Below are 23,167 nucleotides of genomic sequence, written 5' to 3'. Positions count from 1 at the left end.
TGATTGCAGATCCGACTTAGATAAAAAAAAATATAAGAAAAGCTATTGAGCTACGAGCATAGATGAGTTTTTTATATAAGGTCGTCATTAAGGGATGCCCGCGTATGAGGACAGCCCGACATAATATTATGGGCTGTACTTATTAGGCATTTGAAAAAGAAAATTTACTCATCAGTGTAACTCATTTAATCTTGGCTTCTGTTTCAAAAAATTGGCATCGAAGACCTTAGGTCAAGAAAGACATCGCTGGAGATTTGGCTTGGCTGTAAGGACCTGAACCTTTTGCCTATTGATAATGGACGAATAAACCAAAAAAAAATGACATTGTCTAATGTACTGTAGAGTGTAGTAAAAAATAAAAATATTCTTTTAGATAGGTGCTTTATTCTTTGATTTAATTCGTGTAATTTTTGAAAATACTTTGTAAAATGTAAATCAATAAATAATAGTTACGTAAATACATCAAAGAGCACTCCTTTACTTGCCAACGAAATTAATGTTTGGTGAAGACCATGTCTCTTTATAGAATAATCAATAGTTCAAGAATATTATACCAGGGTAATCGCAGTAGTTCTATGATTTCAAATACGAACTATAATAATTATGTGTTGTTACAAAAATTTAGGTTTCAAATAGATAACAGAGGAAAACACACCAAAAGTATAAAAAAAGAGAAAGAAAAATTTAGAATGTATGTTGTTCAACGTTACATGGATTATGTCAAAGAGTATTCTTCAGTATTAGAAACAAGATTTCCTTCAGCAGTAAAGATGTACAGAGTATTTAGTGTCGGTATGAAAGAATTTTTAAGAGACCTAAAGAGATACATCACCTTAAGGATTAATTTAGTTAAAGATCAAAGTTTTTCAAATATGAGTAGACAAGATATTGAGCTTTATGAGAAAATGCCATCAGACATGTGGAGAATAGCTCCTGTTCTCATATTATCTGCTATACCATTTGGTAATTACATCATTTTTCCTTTAGCGTAAGTATTGCATAATTATTAACTCATGTGATAGTATTACCACATGTACTATAATTCTGTTGAAACACACCATGATTATTTCAAAAGTGTATAAAAATATTATATTATTTATGTATTAAAAATGTTATATTATTTGAAGAAAATATTTCTGTTTTTACCTAATTATTAATCCTCAACAAAACATTCTTGCTAAGGAACTAATAATTATGGGTTATTTAATATAAGAGAATAATATACATGAGGTTATTCCTAAAACTTTTTATAGCGAAAGTAAAATGCAGTTGTTTGCTAGCGCCTATGTTTTCAATTGCACAATCTTTAATGTTGCGAAGACCTCCATCCAAAATTTCAAATGTTAATCAATGTATATTTTAAACTGGGCTTAACACAATATATGATTTAATGTCTTTCTTGCTCATATTATATTGGTAATTAGTCTTATTTAGGTGAGCAGGGATTTTGGTGTTAGCAATAAACCATGGAACATGTGCTCTTCTGTTATTTTTAAATATGTAAATAATATATTATATTATTGCTTAACCAATTTAATACTTATTGTCTATTTTTCAGGTTTTTAAAGCCAAAAATGTTATTATGTTCTCATTTTTGGTCAATACAACAAAAAGCAGAATTTTCAATACAAATTTTAACAGAAAGGTTGAAAAACAATAGAGTAGTATTAAGATCATTGCAAGCAAAAATGGATGCAATACCTGATACTGAAATTAAAAAAAAGTGGGAGAGAATTCTTGCTCTGCTTGGTTCCGGAGTTCATCCTTCAGTGTCTGATATACTAAATTGCAAGGAACTGTTTATTAAAGAACCTTACCATTTATCATCTTTGTCATATAACCACCTGGTAAGATGATTTTTTACATCAAGATAATAAATATATAATAATATTATGTATTTTTTTAAATCTTCCAAATATATTACTCTACATTACATTTCACTGCAGTAATATATATTAAAGTGTATGTGCACTTCCACTATTCCAGAAGCACTATGCATTATTTATATTAACAGCTCATTGTACTTGTAGTAGTTTTAAGACGTACATCCCACAGGTTACAATGTTTTACAGAAATACCCCCTAATAAAAGAATCATATTTGTTTTCAAACTAAATGAATATCTGCAACTAACAGAAATAATATTATGTTATGTTATATTAATTAAGTAATTTGTATACATTGAAATTTTATAGTCAAAAGTAAAGTTAACAATTAACAATAATGGAAACAAGATAAAATAAAAACTTATTAATTGTATATAAACAAGATAATGGAGCACTTGACGAGTTTTATATAAAAAAAATTGACATATTGTTTTGTTAAATTAAGTGAGAGCCCCATCAAAAATTTTAGTAATAAAACTTCATATTAATTATTTGCTGGTATGTATTTTGTTTATAGGGACATTTACTGAAGATGCATGGCTTAAAGAAAGGTTTGCTACGAAGAAAAAAATTAAAATATAGGGCATTCATTTTACTGGAAATGGACAAAGCCATTATAAGAGAAGGTGGGGTGGAAAAACTTGGAACAGATAATTTAAGAAATGCATGTCACATCAGAGGATTGAACGGTAGTCATTTAACAAATCAAAATATGCGGGATTGGTTAATACAATGGCTTAATATTTCTCAGAATGTAGATAAAGACTCATATTCGTTACTCCTGCACTGTCCAATATTTTTTGCTTATAACCACCCACAAAACTGGGTGTTGATTTACTAGATCATTTATTATCTTTGAAAAGTAAAAAACATCCGTTTGTTAGTCAAATTCAAACTTGATGTAGACTGCAATGCCGGCAATACTCTGTTATTCCTCTGTTGTTGCATCAGAATGTTGGTGGCTGAGATCTTTATCTCAAGGTGAACTGATCACTTGTTTGTATTCCTCTTCCATAAAAAGGGTTTATATGAAAGATAGCTATTTTATAATTTGAACTTTGGACATATTGCAATACAATTGATTAATCCTCAGTTTTATCTCAGTAATGACATCACTATGGCTTTTTTGCACAAAACAATATATTATGGTATTTTTTAAAAATGTATTTATTATATAATTAATAACAATCTAATGTAAAAATTTCAAGCTAAAAAAATATGTAAAATTAAGAAATTATTTATGAATAACTGTTTTATTTTTGTTTTTGAGCTGATATATAAAATCAGCTTAATGATATAATATATTATATATGTTTGTTGGAGATTTTAAATGTTAAAATTCTGGGCTTGATAGCTTAAGACTTAAAAGTGTTGTTATGTTATAATTATTATATTACATTTTGATTTATAATTATTTCAAAAATAAAGATGTGCCACAAACTTATTTCTTAAATTCCCGGCGATACACATTAAACACTTGATGGCTTTTTTGAATAGAAGTATTTTATATGTGACTAAACGTTTTTATTTGTAACAGAATTTACTGCTACAGTTAAAATAAATCTGGTAGTAAAATTTGTTTTCAACTGATTTATGAGGTATGTTATTTTTCTGTGTGTTTCTTCTTTGTTTTGGACATTCAATTATAAGTCAGATTCTTTCATATAATTTGTATTAATTATTACTGATTGTTGATTGACTAGCTTTATTAAAAGTTTTGCTAATTGTTAAGTTGTTTTAATGAATTTCAAATTACATAATTTTTAAAAGTAACGGTGATAAAAATATAGATTCCTTGATATCTCAATGAATCACGCTTATGAATATCAAATCCCAGCGGGCATCACACAAGCTATGACATTTTAGGGAATACTAAATAATTAATTGATAACAAAATTAAGTTTATGAAGGGCAACTGGGCAAGTAGTTCACTTAAGTGAATTTGCTAGAAACTGTGATTACCATAATGCTAACACCAGGAACAGACATATTCTTATAGTACATACTACTCTGCTAAGTCGAGTTAGTGAGTTTTTTTTGGGGCAATGAAAACGAAATTCAAAAGAATTGTTAAAAAACGTTTATGTGGTGAAGGTTACTATAGAATAAATGACCACAGATCGGGAATGGAGCGACCAACAGACTATTAAAAAATAAAAGCTATAGAATTACCTTCCTTGTGAGGTCTTTCCGGGACTATACGACATGGGTACGTTCAAAAAAAGCGCCTACATCTTCCTTAAAGGCCGGCAACGCTCTCGTGATTCCTCTGGTGTTGCAAGAGAATCTGGACGGCGGTGATCACCTAACACCAGGTGACCCGTAATCTCGTTTGTCCTCCTATTCCATAAAAAAAGTTTTATTAGGCTATTAAATTGTAACCAAATTTTTATCAAAAAAAAGAAGCCCGCTGAGTTGCGACCGTACTTCTCAGGTCTGAGGCATACCGTTTCGCTTGTTTTTGAATATTTGAATTTGTGGTAGTGGTATGCTCTAAGTCGTATCGGTTTGGGAATATAAAAGCCGGTGGATGGTTCTATAAGGTGTCTGTATGTGGGTAAAAGTTTCTTGTAACATGCGTGCTTGTGGAATACTCTGGCATTCCACAATTGAATGAATTAGCACAAACATTTCTGTTACCCTTTTTCTAGATTTTTTGGGCCTAACTGAATCAAGGTACAGCGAGATTGGCATTTGGCTCCTTTTGTATTGGTGAGAAGATGAGCGTGCTGCGATACTATATAAATATAGACATAAAAGAATATTTTCGGCTTGATATTGATTTACGTGGTCAAGAGCCTAGGTCGACCGCATCGCTTGCTCTAAGTATTTTAGGGCCGTCGAATTTCGAATCGTTTTTTGAATTTCGAAGCGTCTGTGGCGCAATAAAATTACACCGTTGTCTCTCACCACGGAGCCTAAATTTCGATTCTCACTCGCCACATTCCAATGCATATGTACGACATAGAACACTTTAACTGTACCGTGCTTTATAAGGTCGGCAACGCTCTTATGATTACTCTGGTGTTACAAGAGAGTATCTGTACAAGAGAGCTGCAGTGATCGCATACCATCAGGTGTCCCGTATGGCTTATATATAAAACCCGCTCGTCTTATGTATATTTTATATACATTAATATAATTAAGTATTATAAAAAATTTCTAAAACAAAAGTATCCTATGTACCTACCTACTCTCTATAATATAACTCGTGAGAGTCCCGTCAAAAAAAGTGCCCATCTATGTCGAAGATTAGCTGGAAAAAATATATTGTGTATCGTGACATAAACAGATTTCGTGTAAACTTTAATATGCACTTAGTAAAGTGCTGCAATTTTCTAGTAAAACACTACAACACTCATTTATAATATTAGGTATATTATGCTCTCACTCACTGCCCGTGGACCTATTATAAAGTGTGGTCTATGTCTGTGTGGCTATGTATGTACCTACAATCTCGGTCAGACTTAGATACCATCATAGATCTTTGCACAGCTTGGATTTATTTTATGATAGTATTCGAAACATGCCTACGCTCTGCCCATTACAACGCTCAGAATTCTTGTAAAACCCAAAAATTCTGACTGTCTCTATAACTGCGCTCCTTACCTTGAGACATAAGATGTTAAGTCTCATTTGCCCAGTAATTTCACTAGCTACGGCGCTCTTGAAACCGAAACACAGCTACTTACGCTAGCGTTACTGCTTCACGGCAGAAATAGGCGCCATTTTGGTACCCATAATCTAGGCGGCATCCTGTGCAAAGGAACCTCCCACTGATAAATTATTGTATTATACTGATGTAATGTATTATGCTGAGTGGGAAAATATATATTGATATTATATATAGTAATAGGTACCTACTGCAATATCTGTGATATTTTGAAATAACCGAAATTGCTCGTTTTGATTGATTTTGAAAAATGAAAATATATCCTTCCTCTCCTACCTTTATTTCCTCTGTATACAGCTTATCTACAGGTAATTATATTGTTATGTCACAATCTCTCGTTAGAGAGTAGTATATTCTTTGGTCACAATTGTATGTGACGTTGAACGATGATTAATATAAGATATTATTATAATCTTATATTTATTTTTTATGTTGAATTCGATTCAATAGAATCGAAAAAACCTATTAATAAGCAAAATTATGCTTCTTGGCGATTAGAATGTGAGTTAGGCATTAATTCTGATGAAGATTGTCCCATAGATGGTGGATGGTCTTCTTGGAGCTCTTGGTCCGCATGCCAAGGGGAATGTGATAACGTAGGTTATCGTAAACGATCAAGAGAGTGTAATAACCCACCGGCATCACATGACGGATTGCCATGTTCTGGTACGGATCAACAACTTGAACCCTGTTTTTTCACCAATTGCACAGTTGATGATTTTAGAAGATTAGCAAATCGTGATGCATCGAGAATATCAGCCATACGTGAATTAGAGGCTGTTCCCGTTTTAATGGAACTTTGTTTGCAATCAGATTGTCTGTATGAACAAGTAGAATCTACTTTAGCATATGATAACACTTGGCAACTAAATACGGAATCATTATGGAATGCTCTGCAATGTGTGAAATATAACTTAGGTTGTCCCGTACAAGGAGAGTGGGGTTCATGGGGTGCCTGGTCAGCATGCGGAGCTCGCTGCGGAAATGGCTCACGTTGGAGATTACGAAAATGTGATACACCTCCACCTTCAGATGGTCGACTCGTTTGTTCAGGAGATCCTTTGCAATTTCAATCATGTGAAGGTGATCAATGTGCAATTGATGAGCCTATTTTGGAACCTTCGGTAAGAGGTTCGTGGAGTGAGTGGAGCCCATGGTCACATTGTTCAGAAAAGTGTGGCTTTGGAGTAAGACGACGCAATAGGTCATGTAAAGAAAATGACTTACCACGGGTATCCTTTTCATGGGGAACACATTGCCGGGGTTCACACGACGAATTGGAGGTTTGCTCTCAAAAAAAATGTAGACTCGATGGAGGGTGGACTGGTTGGAGATCCTGGGGGCCTTGCTCACAAGCCTGTGGTGCAGGGAAGCGGATCAGAACTAGATGTTGTACGCGCCCTATCCCTTTTGGTGGGGGTGCAAACTGTTATGGTCCAAGAGTTGAAATTGGGACTTGTCATTTAAAACCATGTGATGTGTACGTTCGAGATGTTGCGTTATTTAATGGAGATTCTTATTTACAATTCAATTTTTTGAGAAAACGTTCAAAATATCTTCATTTTTATATTCGTTTCATGCCCTTGTCGCCAAGAGGCACTTTAATGCGTAGGGACTTTTTAAGTTTTCCGTTTATCAGGCTTAGTTTACATAAATGGCATTTATGCTTAGATGTTAGTGGGTCATCAAAGTTATGCAGCTTACCAAGGATTTGTTCATCTACCGCCATCGAACCAGCTATTTGGCACACAGCAATGGTAACTTTTACTTGTGACGCTGCATCGCTTAGGTTGAATGGCGAGCAAGTACTTTTTAGTGAAACTATTTCATGTGATCCTGAACTAGATAGTAATAGTATTAACATTTTTACTGGTGAGAGATTTCACGGAGCTGTCCAGGAAGTCATACTTAATTTTATTCCTTTAAAATTAACTATAGGAAAAGAGCGTCAGTTTCTGAAAAGAAATAACCTTTATCCATTGTCAGCATCTAATATGATATACGACAAGGCAAATATAGAAGAAGCTTTTATAAATTTAGATCACGGTTACTTTTTACGGATTCCTTGTTTTAATACGTGTAATGAAAGTTGGCATCTACAGTTAACTTTAAAACCGAATAGAGATGGTGGCGTAATTATGTTTATTTACGACAGTGAAACCAGTAATTGGATTTTGATGTCGCTGCAGAACATGCGAATAAAACTTAAAGTAAGAGTAGGTCATTCTATGCTGGAAGCCATGAGCACAACAGAATGCTTGCCTGACCAATGGCTTGATTTGTCATTATCAAAAAAACGAAATGCAAATAAAATCGAAGCACATGTAAATGGAGGGGAACCGCTTCATATACAATTAATAGGCAACTATAACCAAAGTTTTAAGAATAATAATGATAGCATTGATAATGAACGTTGCTCTTATAATAACTTATTAGGAAAAGATTTCTTCATTAAGAGACCTAATGAAATAAACTGTACTGATGAGTTTCTTATTGGTGGTGTATCACCTGTTATTCACGATAAAGACCTTGCAGATGCCACACACTTCTCAGGAATTATTGCATCTTTAACGATTAATAATATTAAAATGGATTTGCATGAGTATAGCTTAGAACGCTATAAGGACAGAAATATACAGTTGTCATCTCGAACTGCTAGCATATCCAGTATATACCAAGAAATATCATGGGGCAAATCAAATAAACTTAATTTGACATGTCTCTACTCAAAAAATATACGTAAAAGAGATCATGCAAGATATTGGTTATATCTGGACACTGGAATTCGAAACGGAACACTGAATAATAAAAATATTACCATATTAGATAACCATAGAATGCTCCGAGTATCTTTCGATACTAATGATGATATACGAGGTTTTTATACATGTCGAGCATTTTATAATAAGCGAACCCGAAACATTATTACCTATGGCGTCACCGGAAAATACAAAAATAATTTTACCGGTCCAGACTTCACCACAGCCATAGCAGTATTATCTACACTGTCGTTCGTTATATTTACACTATCGTGGCTTATTATTGAGGGTATCCGAGACTTACGTGATGGTTATGGATTTTTCCGAGATGCACATTTTTCACCAGAGAAAGAGGCTGAAGCTATTTGCCAATACATTGATCGAAATATAAATTTATTGGGTTCTGAGAGTGTTGCTAAACAAGTTAAAGCTAGAGTAAGACGTAGAGCGCACCAAATGGCGAGTCGTGCCAGTTTTGCTGCACAGGAACCTGAAGGCTTAATAGAAATCAATAGAGAAATATACGGTGATGATGAAGTAATTTTAACGGACCAAGACGAACTACCTGCACTGCCAAGTGCTTCTCATGACGTCTACAGGTGTGAACCATCCTATATTAGCTCTCCTCGCCATGGCTCCAATTTAACGTCACCACGGACAAAATTGTCTTCTTCGTCATCACAGAATACTTCCCCTAGAGTTCTTTGTTCGGCTTTACTATTGACCAAGAATAAATATTCAAATTTGCGATTGAAAAAGATAAAATCGAATCCAAAAAACAGACCCCACCTTAAAATGGAATCCGCACATTCATTCAATGTCAATTTATCGCCCGGAAAAAGAATACTGGAAAGATTTCTTGAATTAAAAGCTAATGATTCTTAAATTTGTTTATATGTTAACTCCACTATATTTTAATTAATTCTATTTTATCGATGTAGATACGTCTCAAGCATCGCTTACTTAAAAAGTCAAATTCGTACCCGCTGATAGTATGGAACCCTTTATCCCCTCACTCCATTAAAATATTGTACGATTTATTGGCGCCAAAATGAGAAAACTCAATGAACAATCATATAAAAATGATAGATTCCAAATGTAATATTTTGTTTATTTGAATAATTGTACCAGTACTTTTGGTCAGACTAAGTATAGGTGTGTAATTTATTTAACATCACGTTTTTGAGTTTCTTGAGCCGCTTGTTCTCTCTCAGAGCGACATTTGTTTCCCAAGCGGTGGTAGTTTTTGAAATTACATCACAAATGAATTCTAAACGAATCAATTTTGAGAAAATAAATGCATTTTATGACTGTGTTCCTGGTTACAGTCATACCTCGAACTCATTTATCACCAAAGCCGAAGTCCCAAATAAAAAATAGTACCAAAGATAATATGATTGAAGCTATAAAAATATTGTCCCGATGAGGTTGTATATGTACTACTATAGGACTAATACCTATAGGATGAAGACCTGTTCTGCCATCCCATCGTGAAGAAATTCTATGGCTTGATCTTTTTCCTCTCTTCCATAAAAAAACAAACATCAAACCTTTGTATGCCATTATCGATAATTGTGTGAGTTTAAGCGTGGTTCATGCAATCTAAAGGATTTGCACAAATGCAAATAACCTTTATTTTTTTAATTAACCTTTAACCCAACACACAACTTGGCTCTGTCACATCAACCTTATCACTGTAATACCAAAACTTTCTTCAGATTAACCACCTACTGAAAAAAAGGTGATTATTTTTACTCCTTATCGTTTATTTATTTATACTTAAATTGTGGTCTGTTGGCAGTTCTAGTTCTAATTAACATATATATATGCTTTTAACAATTGACTACTAAATATGATATGCATGAACTCTATACTTGAAGTTTAAATTAAGTAGAACCTTAATAATGATTTACTTCTGGGTCTAAGTTTTAGTCGCAAAAGGCTGCAGTTCAAAATATTTTTTTATATAATATGATTGTCAAATACTTTCGGCGTGTTGATAATGTAGCTATCTCCGAAGTATTTTAAAAAATTGCACAATACGTAATACAAATTATTTGTCTCCTTTATAGTATTAGTTTAGGATCTAAACTTAAGCTGTGTTGTTTTATAAACGGGTTTATAACGCGAAGTAAAATTATTTCAAGTTTAAAACTTTTTGTCTGTATCTTACCTTTGTCACTACAGAATTACATGACAGGGAGAAGTAATTTTAAACTTGGAGCAACTTTACACTGCGTTTATTAATAAAACAGTAGGTGAATAGATTCAAATTTAAAAGTCATAATTTATGTACTTTCGTTTATTATTCCACATTAAGAATACATTTGATTAAGCCATACTAATAGCTATAATAATACTAATAAATATGATATATAATAAAACTTTGAAGTTAAATAAAAACCAAAACGATTCTCGGGATTGAAGTAAGTAAACAAACGTAAAATATTACACAATAAATTATAAAAATAGAACAATAATGTAAACAGTAAACAACCCCTCAGATGTCCACCATTACATGGCGGTTAATATCAATATTTAAAAGGAAAACAATATAATGACTAGTTGGATGAAACTATCCGAAAAAGACCGACAGCCTAATTAAATTTTAATAACATAAAAGTATTTCAATAACAAAATATCTACAATTTTTTGTCACAATAACTGATTATATTTAGTCGGATAAACATTTTAAAAGCCTCTATTCTAATAATGTAACTGGTATTGAAAATGTTATTTTGAATACAATTTGAAAGTTAGGTACTTATGAATAATAACAATACTATTGACATCGTCAATATATTTGAGCAAATTAATAAATGCTACCGTAATACATAGCATTTTCAGCAGTGAATCTAGTATATAATATTTAATTTAAATGTAGAGTATATGTTTAGTGAGTAAGTCATAATGAGGTGCTTTCACACAAGTCGTTAAAATTATTAAATATTTGATGGTGAACATTTATGTTGCTCTCATGCTTTTTCTATTGGCCAACAAAACAATATGTTTTCTGTTAGGCAGAATATGGCTCGACTAACCTTCTAGAATGTTCCACAACATGTTCTATCAGTGTGGAAGTAAGCCTTGTAATAACACACCTAAAGTTTGAAAAAAAAAGTGTTTTATCTGACATTTTATTGATGTGTTGAAACCCCATATGATACACTAAAACGACATTAAATTTAGATATTCACAAAGAATAATAGACTTATTATAAATATTTTTAAACGTACCTACATACTATGATTAATTAATATATTTAAACATTAATGATAATTGAGATTACGTAAGTTAGGCCGCACACACTATATTAAACCTCATTATGTATGGTATTTTTTATACAGACACACTGTTTCTGGTATAGAAAGTGGAGAATAATTATTATTGAGCTGTCTACAGCACTACTCCATCTTTATAGTTTAGTGCACGGCCTCTCTTAGTTAATACATAATATTATTTACTTGCAATAAGCTTAGTGTAACAATCCTAACGAGGACATAGGTGAGACACGAGTGTAAAGGATTCATATTTTGAATTATTTACGAAAGTATGATACGTGAGCAATAGCAAATGCAAGAACTTACTACTTATACAAAACGGTATTATTTTGTATTGGAACGAATCTATTTTATTAATAGATTTAGTCAAGGTGGTAATGGCGACGAACCGAGGGTACAGTGCGGCGGGTCGCAATAGGTTCACGGCGCGGATATACTTGATAATATATCGCTGCGGAGAGGACACCGGCGCTTAGAACTGCAGATATTCCGTAGTTAATCAGCAAGTTCAGATCTCCTGATGACATGATTACTGATAACAGGCGTCCTGAAACGAGACATTATAATATTACTTTTTGCCATCTTGTGTCACTACCTAAGTGACTTGAATAGAAAAGTTGATGAATGTACATTGTTGTAGAAATTTTGAAACTTCTCTTTTTTTATGGAAGAGAGGACGAAGGAGCGTACCGGTTACCTGGTGTTAAGTGATCACCGCCGCCCATATTCTGTTGCAACACCAGAGGAATCACAAGAGGATTGGCGACCTTTACAAAAGTGTACGCGCTTTTTTGGAAGATACCCGTGTCGGATACATGGTGTGTGGTGTGGCGTGAAATAGCACACAAGGAGTGTCATTCCACAGCTTGATCATAAGTGGAAGAAAGTTCCTTGAAAACCACACTATGGAGGAACGCCACACATCCAGATGGTGGGGATTAATTCATAATTAGTGGCGTTTTGTGCGAATGAATTCGGCGGCAGGAATCAGGTCAAACAGCTCTCCGGAACACACATCGGTTTTAACGAGGGAGAATGGTATTTCTCCGGTGTTGCCGGCCTAATTTGGTTTTGTCCCTTAGGAGGCAACATGGCACAACCACTCATAAAATGACCTTCCAATACCACCTGACAGTATAACCTTACTGTGAGTTAAACAAGGTTTTGTCGCATCTTGATGGGACCTTTTTTATTTTTTTCAATACCTTTTTAACTTTGTCGTACTTAAGTGATACACTTTTCATTAACATTTTTCAATCTCTTGAAAAACGTGTGGCCAAAAATACGTCGTGCTAACATTGAAAAATTTAACTGAAGTAAACAGGCGAATACATACGGCATACACATGTTTCGGAAAGTGTTAACAAGATTCCATACGAAATGATACTTTTAGCTGGGTCACCCACAAAATATAAGCTCTGAAGCAGGCCCACATGTGGATTGAAATATTGAGCTCCACCATCAAACCAGAACACAGAAGATTTCTTGTTTGCGTTAGAAATAGGTATAGTTGTAGTACACCTGAACTTAGATGAACACTGCATAATTAGTTCAAGTGAATTACTCTTTAGAGTTTCATCTAAACGCTGAAGGTTCGCCTGTACCTCTTCACGATATCAAGTTCTTTCAAAATAAATAAATTGAAAACAATATTGATATACAATTTAGATTTCCAATTGCTTCATAAATTCACCTCTACTCTTAATATTACTTAGAAATCACAATGTTTCATTTCTTTTACTTTAGGATTCTAAAACCGTTTTACAAATAAGTAAAAGTGTCATAGCTTACTTAATAGACAGTATATTATATAGCTCTCGTTACTTACATTGTCTGTGCAACACTTCCTGTAAACTCTGGTTTTACAGAGGTATAATTTACTAAATGATGAATAATAAAAAATACTAATGAACAGTGCTTTCATTTAGTAATATTTACCAAAGAAAAATGCTCAACGCCCACAAAAAAAAATCCTTTCATGATGCAAATGTCTCATTCAGTTCGTATTTACATAAAGATATACTCCTATAAATATATTTATTGAAACACCTATCCGTCATTCACCTAAATAAACAACAAGAGAACAACAACAACAACGGAAGTGATGCGTCTCAACGATATTGCAAATTTAAATAATTTTATAATACAATGACGCAGATTCGTAGAGAGCAGATAGATTGGACAATAGAAGTGTCGACATGTATAGATACAAATCTTGCCGATGCGACGACTTTGAGTTTTCAGTGTTTAGTTGAATCTCTCCACGATGTCGACAGATTGTAGATGCATTGGGGTGGTACTCGTTTTTCTTACACCTCTCTTGGAATAACGCCGACTAGAGTTTCTTCCCTGATCACTGTACAGTCCGAGGGTACACCAAATCGGCCCACTACTTTTGCGATCCATTGACTTAGTAATTATTTCCAACTGTTGCTTGAAAGCTGTTCATGCTGTAGTACCTTCGAAGATGGGAAGTTTGTGTTTTGCAACTCCAGTAGTTGCAGTAACGGCGAAACCCACAATTATAGCCTTCTGCATTTCCTCCAGTTGTTCTAATTTGATCGCATGGGTGCTATAATTTCATGTATGTTTCGGCATCTTTTTTCACAATATCCAACACTCCTTGAAACCCTACGAACTTCACACCAACAGTTACAAAATACAAAGCCCTGTTTTAGTTTGTTGCCCTGCACTAACTCTCCCGAAACTGAACAGTCCATTCTCGTTGGCTCACTTTTAACCTGTCTTGTATGGTCTGCATAGCAGCCAGCAAAGTAATAACTAATCTACCTAACCCATGGAAGCCCCCAGAAGTCGTAATGGTATCTGGGTGTGTATGGAGGTACAGCAATAGGCACTGGACGCTGGAACATGGACGGAGCGTGTTGGCGAAGGGGCAGAGGTCATCTCCCTTCTGACGCGTCCCGGCTGATGTGATTCCATTCGCGATGCATCCACAGCCGTCTGACGTCATCCGCACTCCCTCTTCTGTTTGCGGTTTATAACTGGCATTCAGCTTCTGTCACCAAATCTCAGATCACCGAATCAGGACGCAGGGTTTGGAAAACACGAGTACAATTCCGAAAATTATTTATTTCTACTTATACCTACTGATCACTTGTATAGGTGTCGTCTAGACGGGTCACTTTATGGCTCACTTGCTGAATTAATCAATAAATAATTCGCGGCCATATATCTCTGGAACCATAAGGCGTAGAGACTTGAAATTTGGTAGGAATATTTCTTTCGCCGAGTAGAGGTCAGCTTATTTTACAGCAGGAATTTACGAAATTCTACCCGCAAGAATTTTTTTTAATATAAACAGAACAACGTCTGTCGGGGCAGCTAGTATACAGATATAGATCTTTCTAGAGTTATGTGGAACAGTGTAGTAGTTAGTAACAATAAGAACATGTTTTTATAAACAACTCCAACTCTTTACGCCCTTTATATATATCGATTTCTCGAGAACATTCTACGTAACCGTATGTATATTATTATGCAATGCATATCTATTCTCCAATAGTAATGTCAGAAGTTCAATTTACTAGGAGAAAATATAAATGGCAAAATCCTCATCTAATAATTATAACTAAAAGTATGTCACTAGAAGATATTTTATATATTCTACATAATATAAGAAAAAAAGTAAATGCGTTAATGGAAAAAGATGGTAAGGTACCTACCTAATATTTATAATAATTTTAAGAAAAATGATTATTTACGATATTCAGCTTAATACCTCCATTCTTAATAAACATACAAATGGAATGGTAAAGTAAATACTTAAAAACCTGTGAATGGTGTAATGTCCCAATTGTTTATTATTATGTCTCCAAATTCGAGCAGACAAGATGGCCATTTCACACAGATGCTGATGGCCTGTTTTACAGGGGCAAATTGACTGTGTATCTTTAGACACTAGCTCCTTACAAAAACAAACCCAGCACCCCTCATCATCATGGCTACAGAATAATATTCTTATTGACTTCTCTGATTTAATAATTTACTCACAGATATTCGCTAAACAAGTCCCTAAATCTGCTACATTGAATGTGATAATGGACAATACAAAAACTTTGTGCTAGGTTAATGATGCAATGGTCGAATGATAACCAATTTCCAGAACAAATAGAATCATCTTTCAAAAGGCTTTCTATCACTCTAAATTAAAAGCTTCTTTAAGTATTTGCAATATGTCATCAGACTTTAGCCAAAAATATGGCTATGCTTTAAAGAACTGGGGTGAAACATTATAAGACTCAGCAACTTATTTCATAAACCAAGTATACCTGAAGGAGGCCAGACTCTACTATAATATAAACTATAATAGATAACTGGAAATCTACTGGTGTTGAAATAACTTAAATACACATTATAGTTGGTTATTCACAACTAGCGCCGAACAATGAGAAAAAATTATAACAGAAAAAGTTGTAACATTCAAGACACACAAGAAAAGAAACACAAAAAAATCTAAGAAAGATGAAGTATAATATATGGTTAGTGAACCTGCCTAATGAACTTGAGGTCCCGGGTTTGAATCCCGGTAGATGCAATCATTTATATGATGAATGTGAATGTATGTTTCTGAGTCATGGATGTTTATAAGTATATCTGTATGTTTATGTAAGTATATTGTATTAAATATAACATTGTCTTGAACCCATAGTACAGGCTATGCCTAGTTTGGGGCAAGATAATTTATGTAAGAGTGTCAGTATTATTATAAAAAAAAAATTACATAAGATGAAGACTACACACTTGAGATAGACAACAAATTAAAATAAGGGAATTTAAAACAAACTATTTTAAATCTCAGTACAAGATCCAATATACCTATAAAATGATATCATTAACATCTGTTAATAACTAGAAATGTCTATGTTTATAGTGAAAAGCAATGGAAGTAGGTGCGAGGATTATAGCAGCAAAATCTGTTCATGATCTGACTTGCTAGCAACAGAAGCAGTGAAGGTAAGTGCTGATGAACATCATTCATCAACCTTTAATTGTTACATATATCTTCTGATGTATTTATTATATCTATATATTCATAACTTCTGATATATACCTTAGTTGTTTGTCCCCCTGATGTAGTACAAAAATTATTATGATAGATGAAGTTGTTTATTATTATTCAGATGGATCAAACTTTATTTATTACTCACCTAAGTTTGTTATCACGGAAATGGTCCAGGTCAGCCAAGAAATAGAATCGGAGTTGCCATTTTTCATCATGTTCATGATGTATGAGACTTTAGCGAATCCACTAAGTGGTGTGCAGAAAGGCTGAAATCAGAACGGTAAAGTAAATACTTGAAAATGTTAATAATTGAGTAATTTAGAAATACAGATCAAACACATTATTAATTTAACACTTAAAATTTTTATGTGACATTAAAGTTAAATTTATAAAGTAGTTTACTGCTTTTTATTTCAATGTATATAGCTCGTTAAATTAACATGGTGAATGATATTAAACTTTATTAATTTATTTGCAGGTGTGATGTTTATTAGGATAGAATTCTACACAGTGTTTCCTTCACAGAAACTAAATGATTGAACCAGCAGCTCCCAGATGAGAGACAACAGTTCTAGCCTTTGCACCTACTACTCTCTTGAATCTTTAAATATTTAATTCTTATCTTTATTGAGCGGAGCTCCCACTAGATGACTCCAATTGATTTCTGTATTAAAATGTTTCTCAGCCATTTGTGGACTGATATAAAAAAAAATTGAACTCATAGAAAGCTTTCGATATTTTCTGGGTTATTGTTGAGACAGAATATTAAATTTGGATTTGATTCAATTATTATAATTAAAAACAAACATGATTTACCAATTAATCTTAATTAGCATGCGCTGTTTATATTTATTTAAAAAAAAAGAGAAATTCTCATGTGACCAAATAAAGCGCTAATTCCTCATGTTTTCTCACATGTCATGGCACCAAATTCCAAAAGATTCTTTTTATTGTTTTTGTTTGGATTAATTTTGTTTTGTTCTTGTACACAGACTTAGTTTACCTCGCTTCGCTCAAATATACACCACAGTGAAGCGGTACAACAGGTGATTGTAGCATCCTAGTTTATTTAAAGTGTATGTGAAATAATACATGTTCTCAATAACTCTTGAGATTCATTGTAAATGAAAACTTAAATTTTTATTTTTTCACAAAACTTGAAACTTTGGACAACAACACATGTGTGTTGCATCACTTTCCAACAATTATATTCAAAATTTGAAACAGATGAAGCTGTAAAAATTGATTCAAAAGAGTAGCAGTGACATTTTTGCCAATTCTTTCCATTGATGCTGCACTTTTCGGAAGTGGTGTCAAAATGGTTTATTGTGTAAATTTATCATGACCAAGTGTGTCTCATTTGTTATTGTTATTAGTTATTGGAAATTCATCTCATAGATGTTTCTATTCTATATTTCTGTCATTCTCAAAGTAGAAGTACTCACATACTCAAGTACACAAAAGTACTCACAATATAACATGAAAATAGAGACAATATGATAGACATAAAGTAAGTATAAGTCTCAGTAATGACCTTGCATACAGTAGGTACTTATGAAGGTCCAAGTGAAAGTGATTATTTATGTCTATCTATATTTATTTTATTATAATAGTCTGTGCCACATCCGATCTTTATGAGTTATAATATGTTCTAAGAAAAAAGGACAGGACATCAGATTGAATCAAATCTAATGATAATATCCAATTAGAAACAAGAAAAAAAAAAATAGGATCAAATTTTCCACTATGAGGATATATTTCACAGAGAAACAAGAATATTAGAGTATGAGAGTGGAAGAAACAAGATATGTAACCAAAGTAAAGGATGGTAGTGAATGGAGGTAGGTAATATATGAACACCCATCTGTGACACAGGTCTGAGCTACATATGTAGTGGGCGGCGGTGATCACTTAACACCAGGTGACCCGTACACTCGTTTGTCCTCCTATTCCATAAAAAAAATGTAGATATAATCTAATATATAATAAATATGTAATATAATATAATGTCACTGAAGATATAATAAATCTCTCAAACTTACCACAATAAAGGTTAGAGTTTCCTTTGGTATCAAATCCATCAAAAATGAAATTGCACCAATAAAGTACAAAATTATGCCTGATATTGTGAATTTGTGCTTCAAAAGTCTTTTGGCACATAGCACAAGATATATCATAAAGTATACTTGCAACAGTATAACTGGATATTCCAAGTAGGTTGAAATGGCATAGTCATTTTTGTAATTGTACAACGTCATTAAGGAATACCTGAAAATTAATTGAGTTAGTACTAAATACTAGGCTTATATGTTTATAAAAATGTATACATACTATTAAAAATAAGAATAATACAATTATTTCAATTGATTTGCTTTGCAGTATAAAGTTTTGATCTTTTTACATGGGCAGATATAAAAAATATATATAATATAAATCTTCATCACAATAGCCTTAAAACTATTATTAATTGTTAATGTTAAAATTTAACATGCACAAAAAGTTGTATAAGATTAATATTTTTTAATCATTTACAAATTGGGTGCTGAAAAAAAATTACTACAAATTCTGGCATATATTGATAACATATAATAAACATTCGAGGTTACTGTAAAACTATTTTTTATATTAAAAATAAATTAAATGGTATAAAGGCATAAAAGGTATTTATTTTCTCAAAATTGATTCCTTTAGAATTCTTTTTGATGTCATTTCTTATACTACTAGATACTACTACCGCTTCGGAAACAAATGGCGCTCTGAGAGAGAAGAAGCGGCGCAAGAAACTCTCCCAGTATTCTTTTTTTTTGCGCTCTTTTCAATAATATTATACAATATTGTACAGTCATTTCTATCGCTATAAAATAATCATAATCTAGTCCCAGGCTGTCCGATCATTTAGATATTCAGCAGTGGAGTAAAAGGATTTACGACAGAGCCATTTTTTTATAAAACATTATATTTATTTATAAATAATGCCTGAACAGTGGCTGGGACTTTATTGTAGAAGTGTATACATTTACCCTTAAAGCTATTATGTATCTTATGAAGCCTACTATAGAATTAGTTACAAGCAATCCCTTATTTCTAGTGTTATAATAATGAAAATCACTATTAAGAGCAAAAAGGTGACAATTTTTGTGAACATATATTAAATTTTCATAAATGTACTGACAATAAACAGTCATAATATTTATTTCTTTAAATTTTTCTTTGAGAGACTGTCTATAACCAAGCTGATATATAGCACGAACAGCTCTCTTTTGCAGTGCAAACACTATATCAATGTCAGCAGCATGACCCCATAGTAATATACAGTATGTCATGATGCTGTGAAAATAACTAAAGTACACTAATCTGGCGGTCTCAGTACACTAATCTAGCGGTCGCATAAAAGATCTTCTTACCCAGTCAATTCCATTATAATTGGCTTAATGCTCAACATTTTTAGTTGAATTTGACGCCGTTTCCGCATCTTCAAAATCTGGGGCACTTTTAGAAATAAACTCAGAATGATAATACCAATATTAAAAATCTGAAATGGTATCACAATAGCATCCGAATCCAAGCTGAATATCGTTGGGTACTTCATGATGCTGCAATTAAAAATATATTTATCAAAGTAAGGTACACGCTCAAAGTAATATTTCAGAATAAAATTGATAAACGCAGAAGTACACACCACAGAATCAGGGTACAAACTGATAAAAATAAAAGGAGTATTCTATGCATTTTTACAACCTTTTTCAAGGCCTCTGTCCCATTATAATATAGTAAAATAGGAAGATATATTATTACAAACACGAAAAATAATCTATGATGTTTTCACATTTCTTCCTAAACCCTATATGGATAGTATCACTTTTAATTAATGACTTGTGTCTGAACAGCTAAGGTGTAATACTGTCTAGAGAAATAGTGTTAAATTTTAATATATCTCTCAAAACCATAATTTTTCAAACTATTAGTTTGTTTTTATACGACCGCCTTGCATCGTGAATTGGTACTACCTACATATGTAGGTAGGTAGGTACTCTGAGGTGACAGATCCGAAATCCGTACTACTGTCTACTTGACGCATTTAGAGCCGGCAATTGTCATTTTTTGTTTTGTTTTACGGCTCTAGGAATCTAGGGATTTTTATCAGATTTTATAGATTTTAATATTTATTAGATCTTTATTAGATTATATAAATTTTACCAAAATAAAAAACATTTTTTCCCATTGTATAATAGTACGTAGGTAGGTTATCTACCTTGTGATACCACAGATAGATGTTCGTTGCAATTTTTGGTTGCACATGGAAGAAAGTTTCTTGAGAAACATATGCATTAAAATAATTAGGATAATTTCTTATTGGCAAAGGAGATGAAATATACGAGGGTGTTTAGTGATCATCGCTTATTTCTTCCCCATGAACTTGCACCCCGTGCCACTAAATAAAAAAAGCACTTATTTCTGTTGCTTATTATTATTACATTAGTAGGTGCGAATTATCGCCTAATAGTTATCTGTTTAGATCTGTTTGCATTCATAAATTTTCTCTTCAGAACTTTCCAGTTCAGATCTTTTGTATTTAGCGCTTGCAACCCAGGTTCGATACGCCTGTTTTATGTGTTCATCTACTGCTTTAACTGACGCATTCAGGGCTGTGATTTGCAAAGGTAGTATGCAACAAGGAAACGTTCTATTCCAATTTCCAATCTGCTAACTTGTAGTGCCTTATGGGCTCGTCGCTGGTGGACGTGGGCGTCAGATAGGCTCTGCACTCTTGACCATAGACTTTGAATATACTAGCGTATAGACCTGCCAGTTAGATAGTGCGTCACCAACGCATATATTGACAAATCAAAGTCAATGTGTGCGTGCACTAGATCAATTCATATACAAAATACAAAGGATTTAATTCCAAGCGTGGCTGACTGTTTCCGAATTGTACAACAAAGTAGGTTACAGTGACAATGGATTCGCTTTCCTTTTCTAGCTCGCTGTGTCTCCGTTAGCCCCAATTTTACCAATGACAGTTAAAACTGAATTTAGTAAAACTCAGATATACTTACTATTTCAAATACCATTCTTGATCACTAATAGACACAAATAGATACATAAAGCTATTTCGCCAATATATATGTTATGTTTATGTTATTCAAAGACGTTCTATACATGTACATATCATTCGCAGTCTGATAACGGAACGGCAAAAGTGTGCTTAAGGACAATGTATGCACACTTTTCTCCTTAGTCGTGTGTCAACTGTGTATCTATCAACAAGCCTAATGTGCTATAAAAAATGCTTCAATAACACATTAACGACTCAAAAAAAAGATGGTGTGACTTATCTACGGAAAGGTTATTTTATTTATATAAGATTGATATGCAAAAAGCGGAAGTAATTTAATAAAACGTTTTTTTTTTCATTTAATATGGTACTATATTATTGACAAGCCCCAGACAAGACCCGCTCGTCAGAATGGGACAGATAAAAGGACATAGTCTGAAAATGAAAACAATAGAGTCGCTTTTATTAACCGACTAAAAAAAAGGTGAAGATTCTCAATTCGTCGGTTTGTTTTCTTTATGTTTGTTACCTCAGAACTTTCGACTGGGTGCAGCGATTTTGATAATTCTTTGATAATTTTATTTGAAAGCTGGTGCTTCCCGTGTGGTCCCATAACAATTTGGTCCAGATCTGATAATGACAACCACGAGAAAACTATACCAAAGTATGTGCGCAACAAATTTATTAATAACTCAATATCGCGATTGCCGATATCGATAAGTCTTTTTTTTATGGGAAAGGATATAAATTCAAAAAATATAGTTTGGTGATAGTTTTATAATTTTTTATAAATAATAAAAGTATTTGATGATGATCAACGGAACTCCTTAACAACTTACAGTAAGGATGTGATCTGTGGCAGAATTTATGTCTGTAATATAATTATTGCAATGCGCGTTCATTGCTGCATTGGAAAATTTCGTAGATCTACACAAATTTAGACAAATTATTAGTTAGTTAGTTCAGATTCACTAAAAAACTAAAAATAAAAAAAAAAATAACAAAAAACAACCGACTTCAAAAACACTATTCCAAAACAATAGATAAAATATGCACTTAAAATATACAAATAATTACGTATTTTTAAACAATCTAATTAATAAATCTAATTCTAGTAAGGATTATTGTTATTTTTTGAGTCGGTCGTTTTTTTGTTAAAAATTTTATTTAAGGCCTAGTGAACAATGATTAGCAATACTATATTTTGTATTATGTGAACGGCTTACAATACGTGAACAATTTCATACTACTGCTATTCACACGTTATCACGGAAGTATCGTTGCCTAGTGATAATTGATAGATTTACATGCCAAATATATAAAAGCTAATATTTTTCAGCTTTCCCGTACACGAAATAATGAAAGAGAATTGGTAGCAAGGGAGAAATGTGAAGAAATTTACAAACCAAATAAGCATACTTATATTTCACCACTAAAGGATTTAAGTGTTTTTGGATTTAACCAAATTTAAAATTTGACAAAAGCTG

The 23,167-nt window shown here is 32.9% G+C and overlaps 3 protein-coding genes across 3 annotated transcripts; 2 read left to right on the top strand and 1 right to left on the bottom strand.

The window, feature by feature from the left end:
- Positions 1 to 324: 324 nt before the first annotated feature.
- LOC126978442 (LETM1 domain-containing protein 1) lies at positions 325 to 3,612 on the top strand. The gene is made up of 3 exons (XM_050827234.1): positions 325 to 988; positions 1,559 to 1,847; positions 2,403 to 3,612. The coding sequence occupies exons 1-3, from the start codon at positions 513 to 515 to the stop codon at positions 2,724 to 2,726; spliced, it is 1,089 nt and encodes a 362-aa protein (XP_050683191.1). The 5' UTR covers positions 325 to 512; the 3' UTR covers positions 2,727 to 3,612.
- A 2,332-nt stretch (positions 3,613 to 5,944) lies between these two features.
- Positions 5,945 to 9,202, top strand: LOC126978956 (uncharacterized). The gene has a single exon (XM_050828086.1). The coding sequence runs from the start codon at positions 5,945 to 5,947 to the stop codon at positions 9,200 to 9,202; it is 3,258 nt and encodes a 1,085-aa protein (XP_050684043.1).
- A 1,402-nt stretch (positions 9,203 to 10,604) lies between these two features.
- Positions 10,605 to 20,642, bottom strand: LOC126978446 (uncharacterized). Its single transcript, XM_050827240.1, has 5 exons — positions 20,304 to 20,642; positions 20,029 to 20,217; positions 18,667 to 18,892; positions 16,770 to 16,890; positions 10,605 to 12,145 (listed from the first exon to the last, which is right to left on the bottom strand). Exons 1-5 carry the CDS (start codon positions 20,351 to 20,353, stop codon positions 11,961 to 11,963), a joined length of 771 nt encoding a protein of 256 aa, XP_050683197.1. The 5' UTR covers positions 20,354 to 20,642; the 3' UTR covers positions 10,605 to 11,960.
- Positions 20,643 to 23,167: the final 2,525 nt, after the last annotated feature.

This window comes from Leptidea sinapis, chromosome Z, assembly GCF_905404315.1.
Source record: "Leptidea sinapis chromosome Z, ilLepSina1.1, whole genome shotgun sequence".
In the NCBI taxonomy this organism is placed as follows: domain Eukaryota; kingdom Metazoa; phylum Arthropoda; class Insecta; order Lepidoptera; family Pieridae; genus Leptidea; species Leptidea sinapis.
The sequence above is the reverse complement of the archived record's forward strand: the minus strand, read 5'-3'. Positions and strand labels throughout refer to the sequence as shown.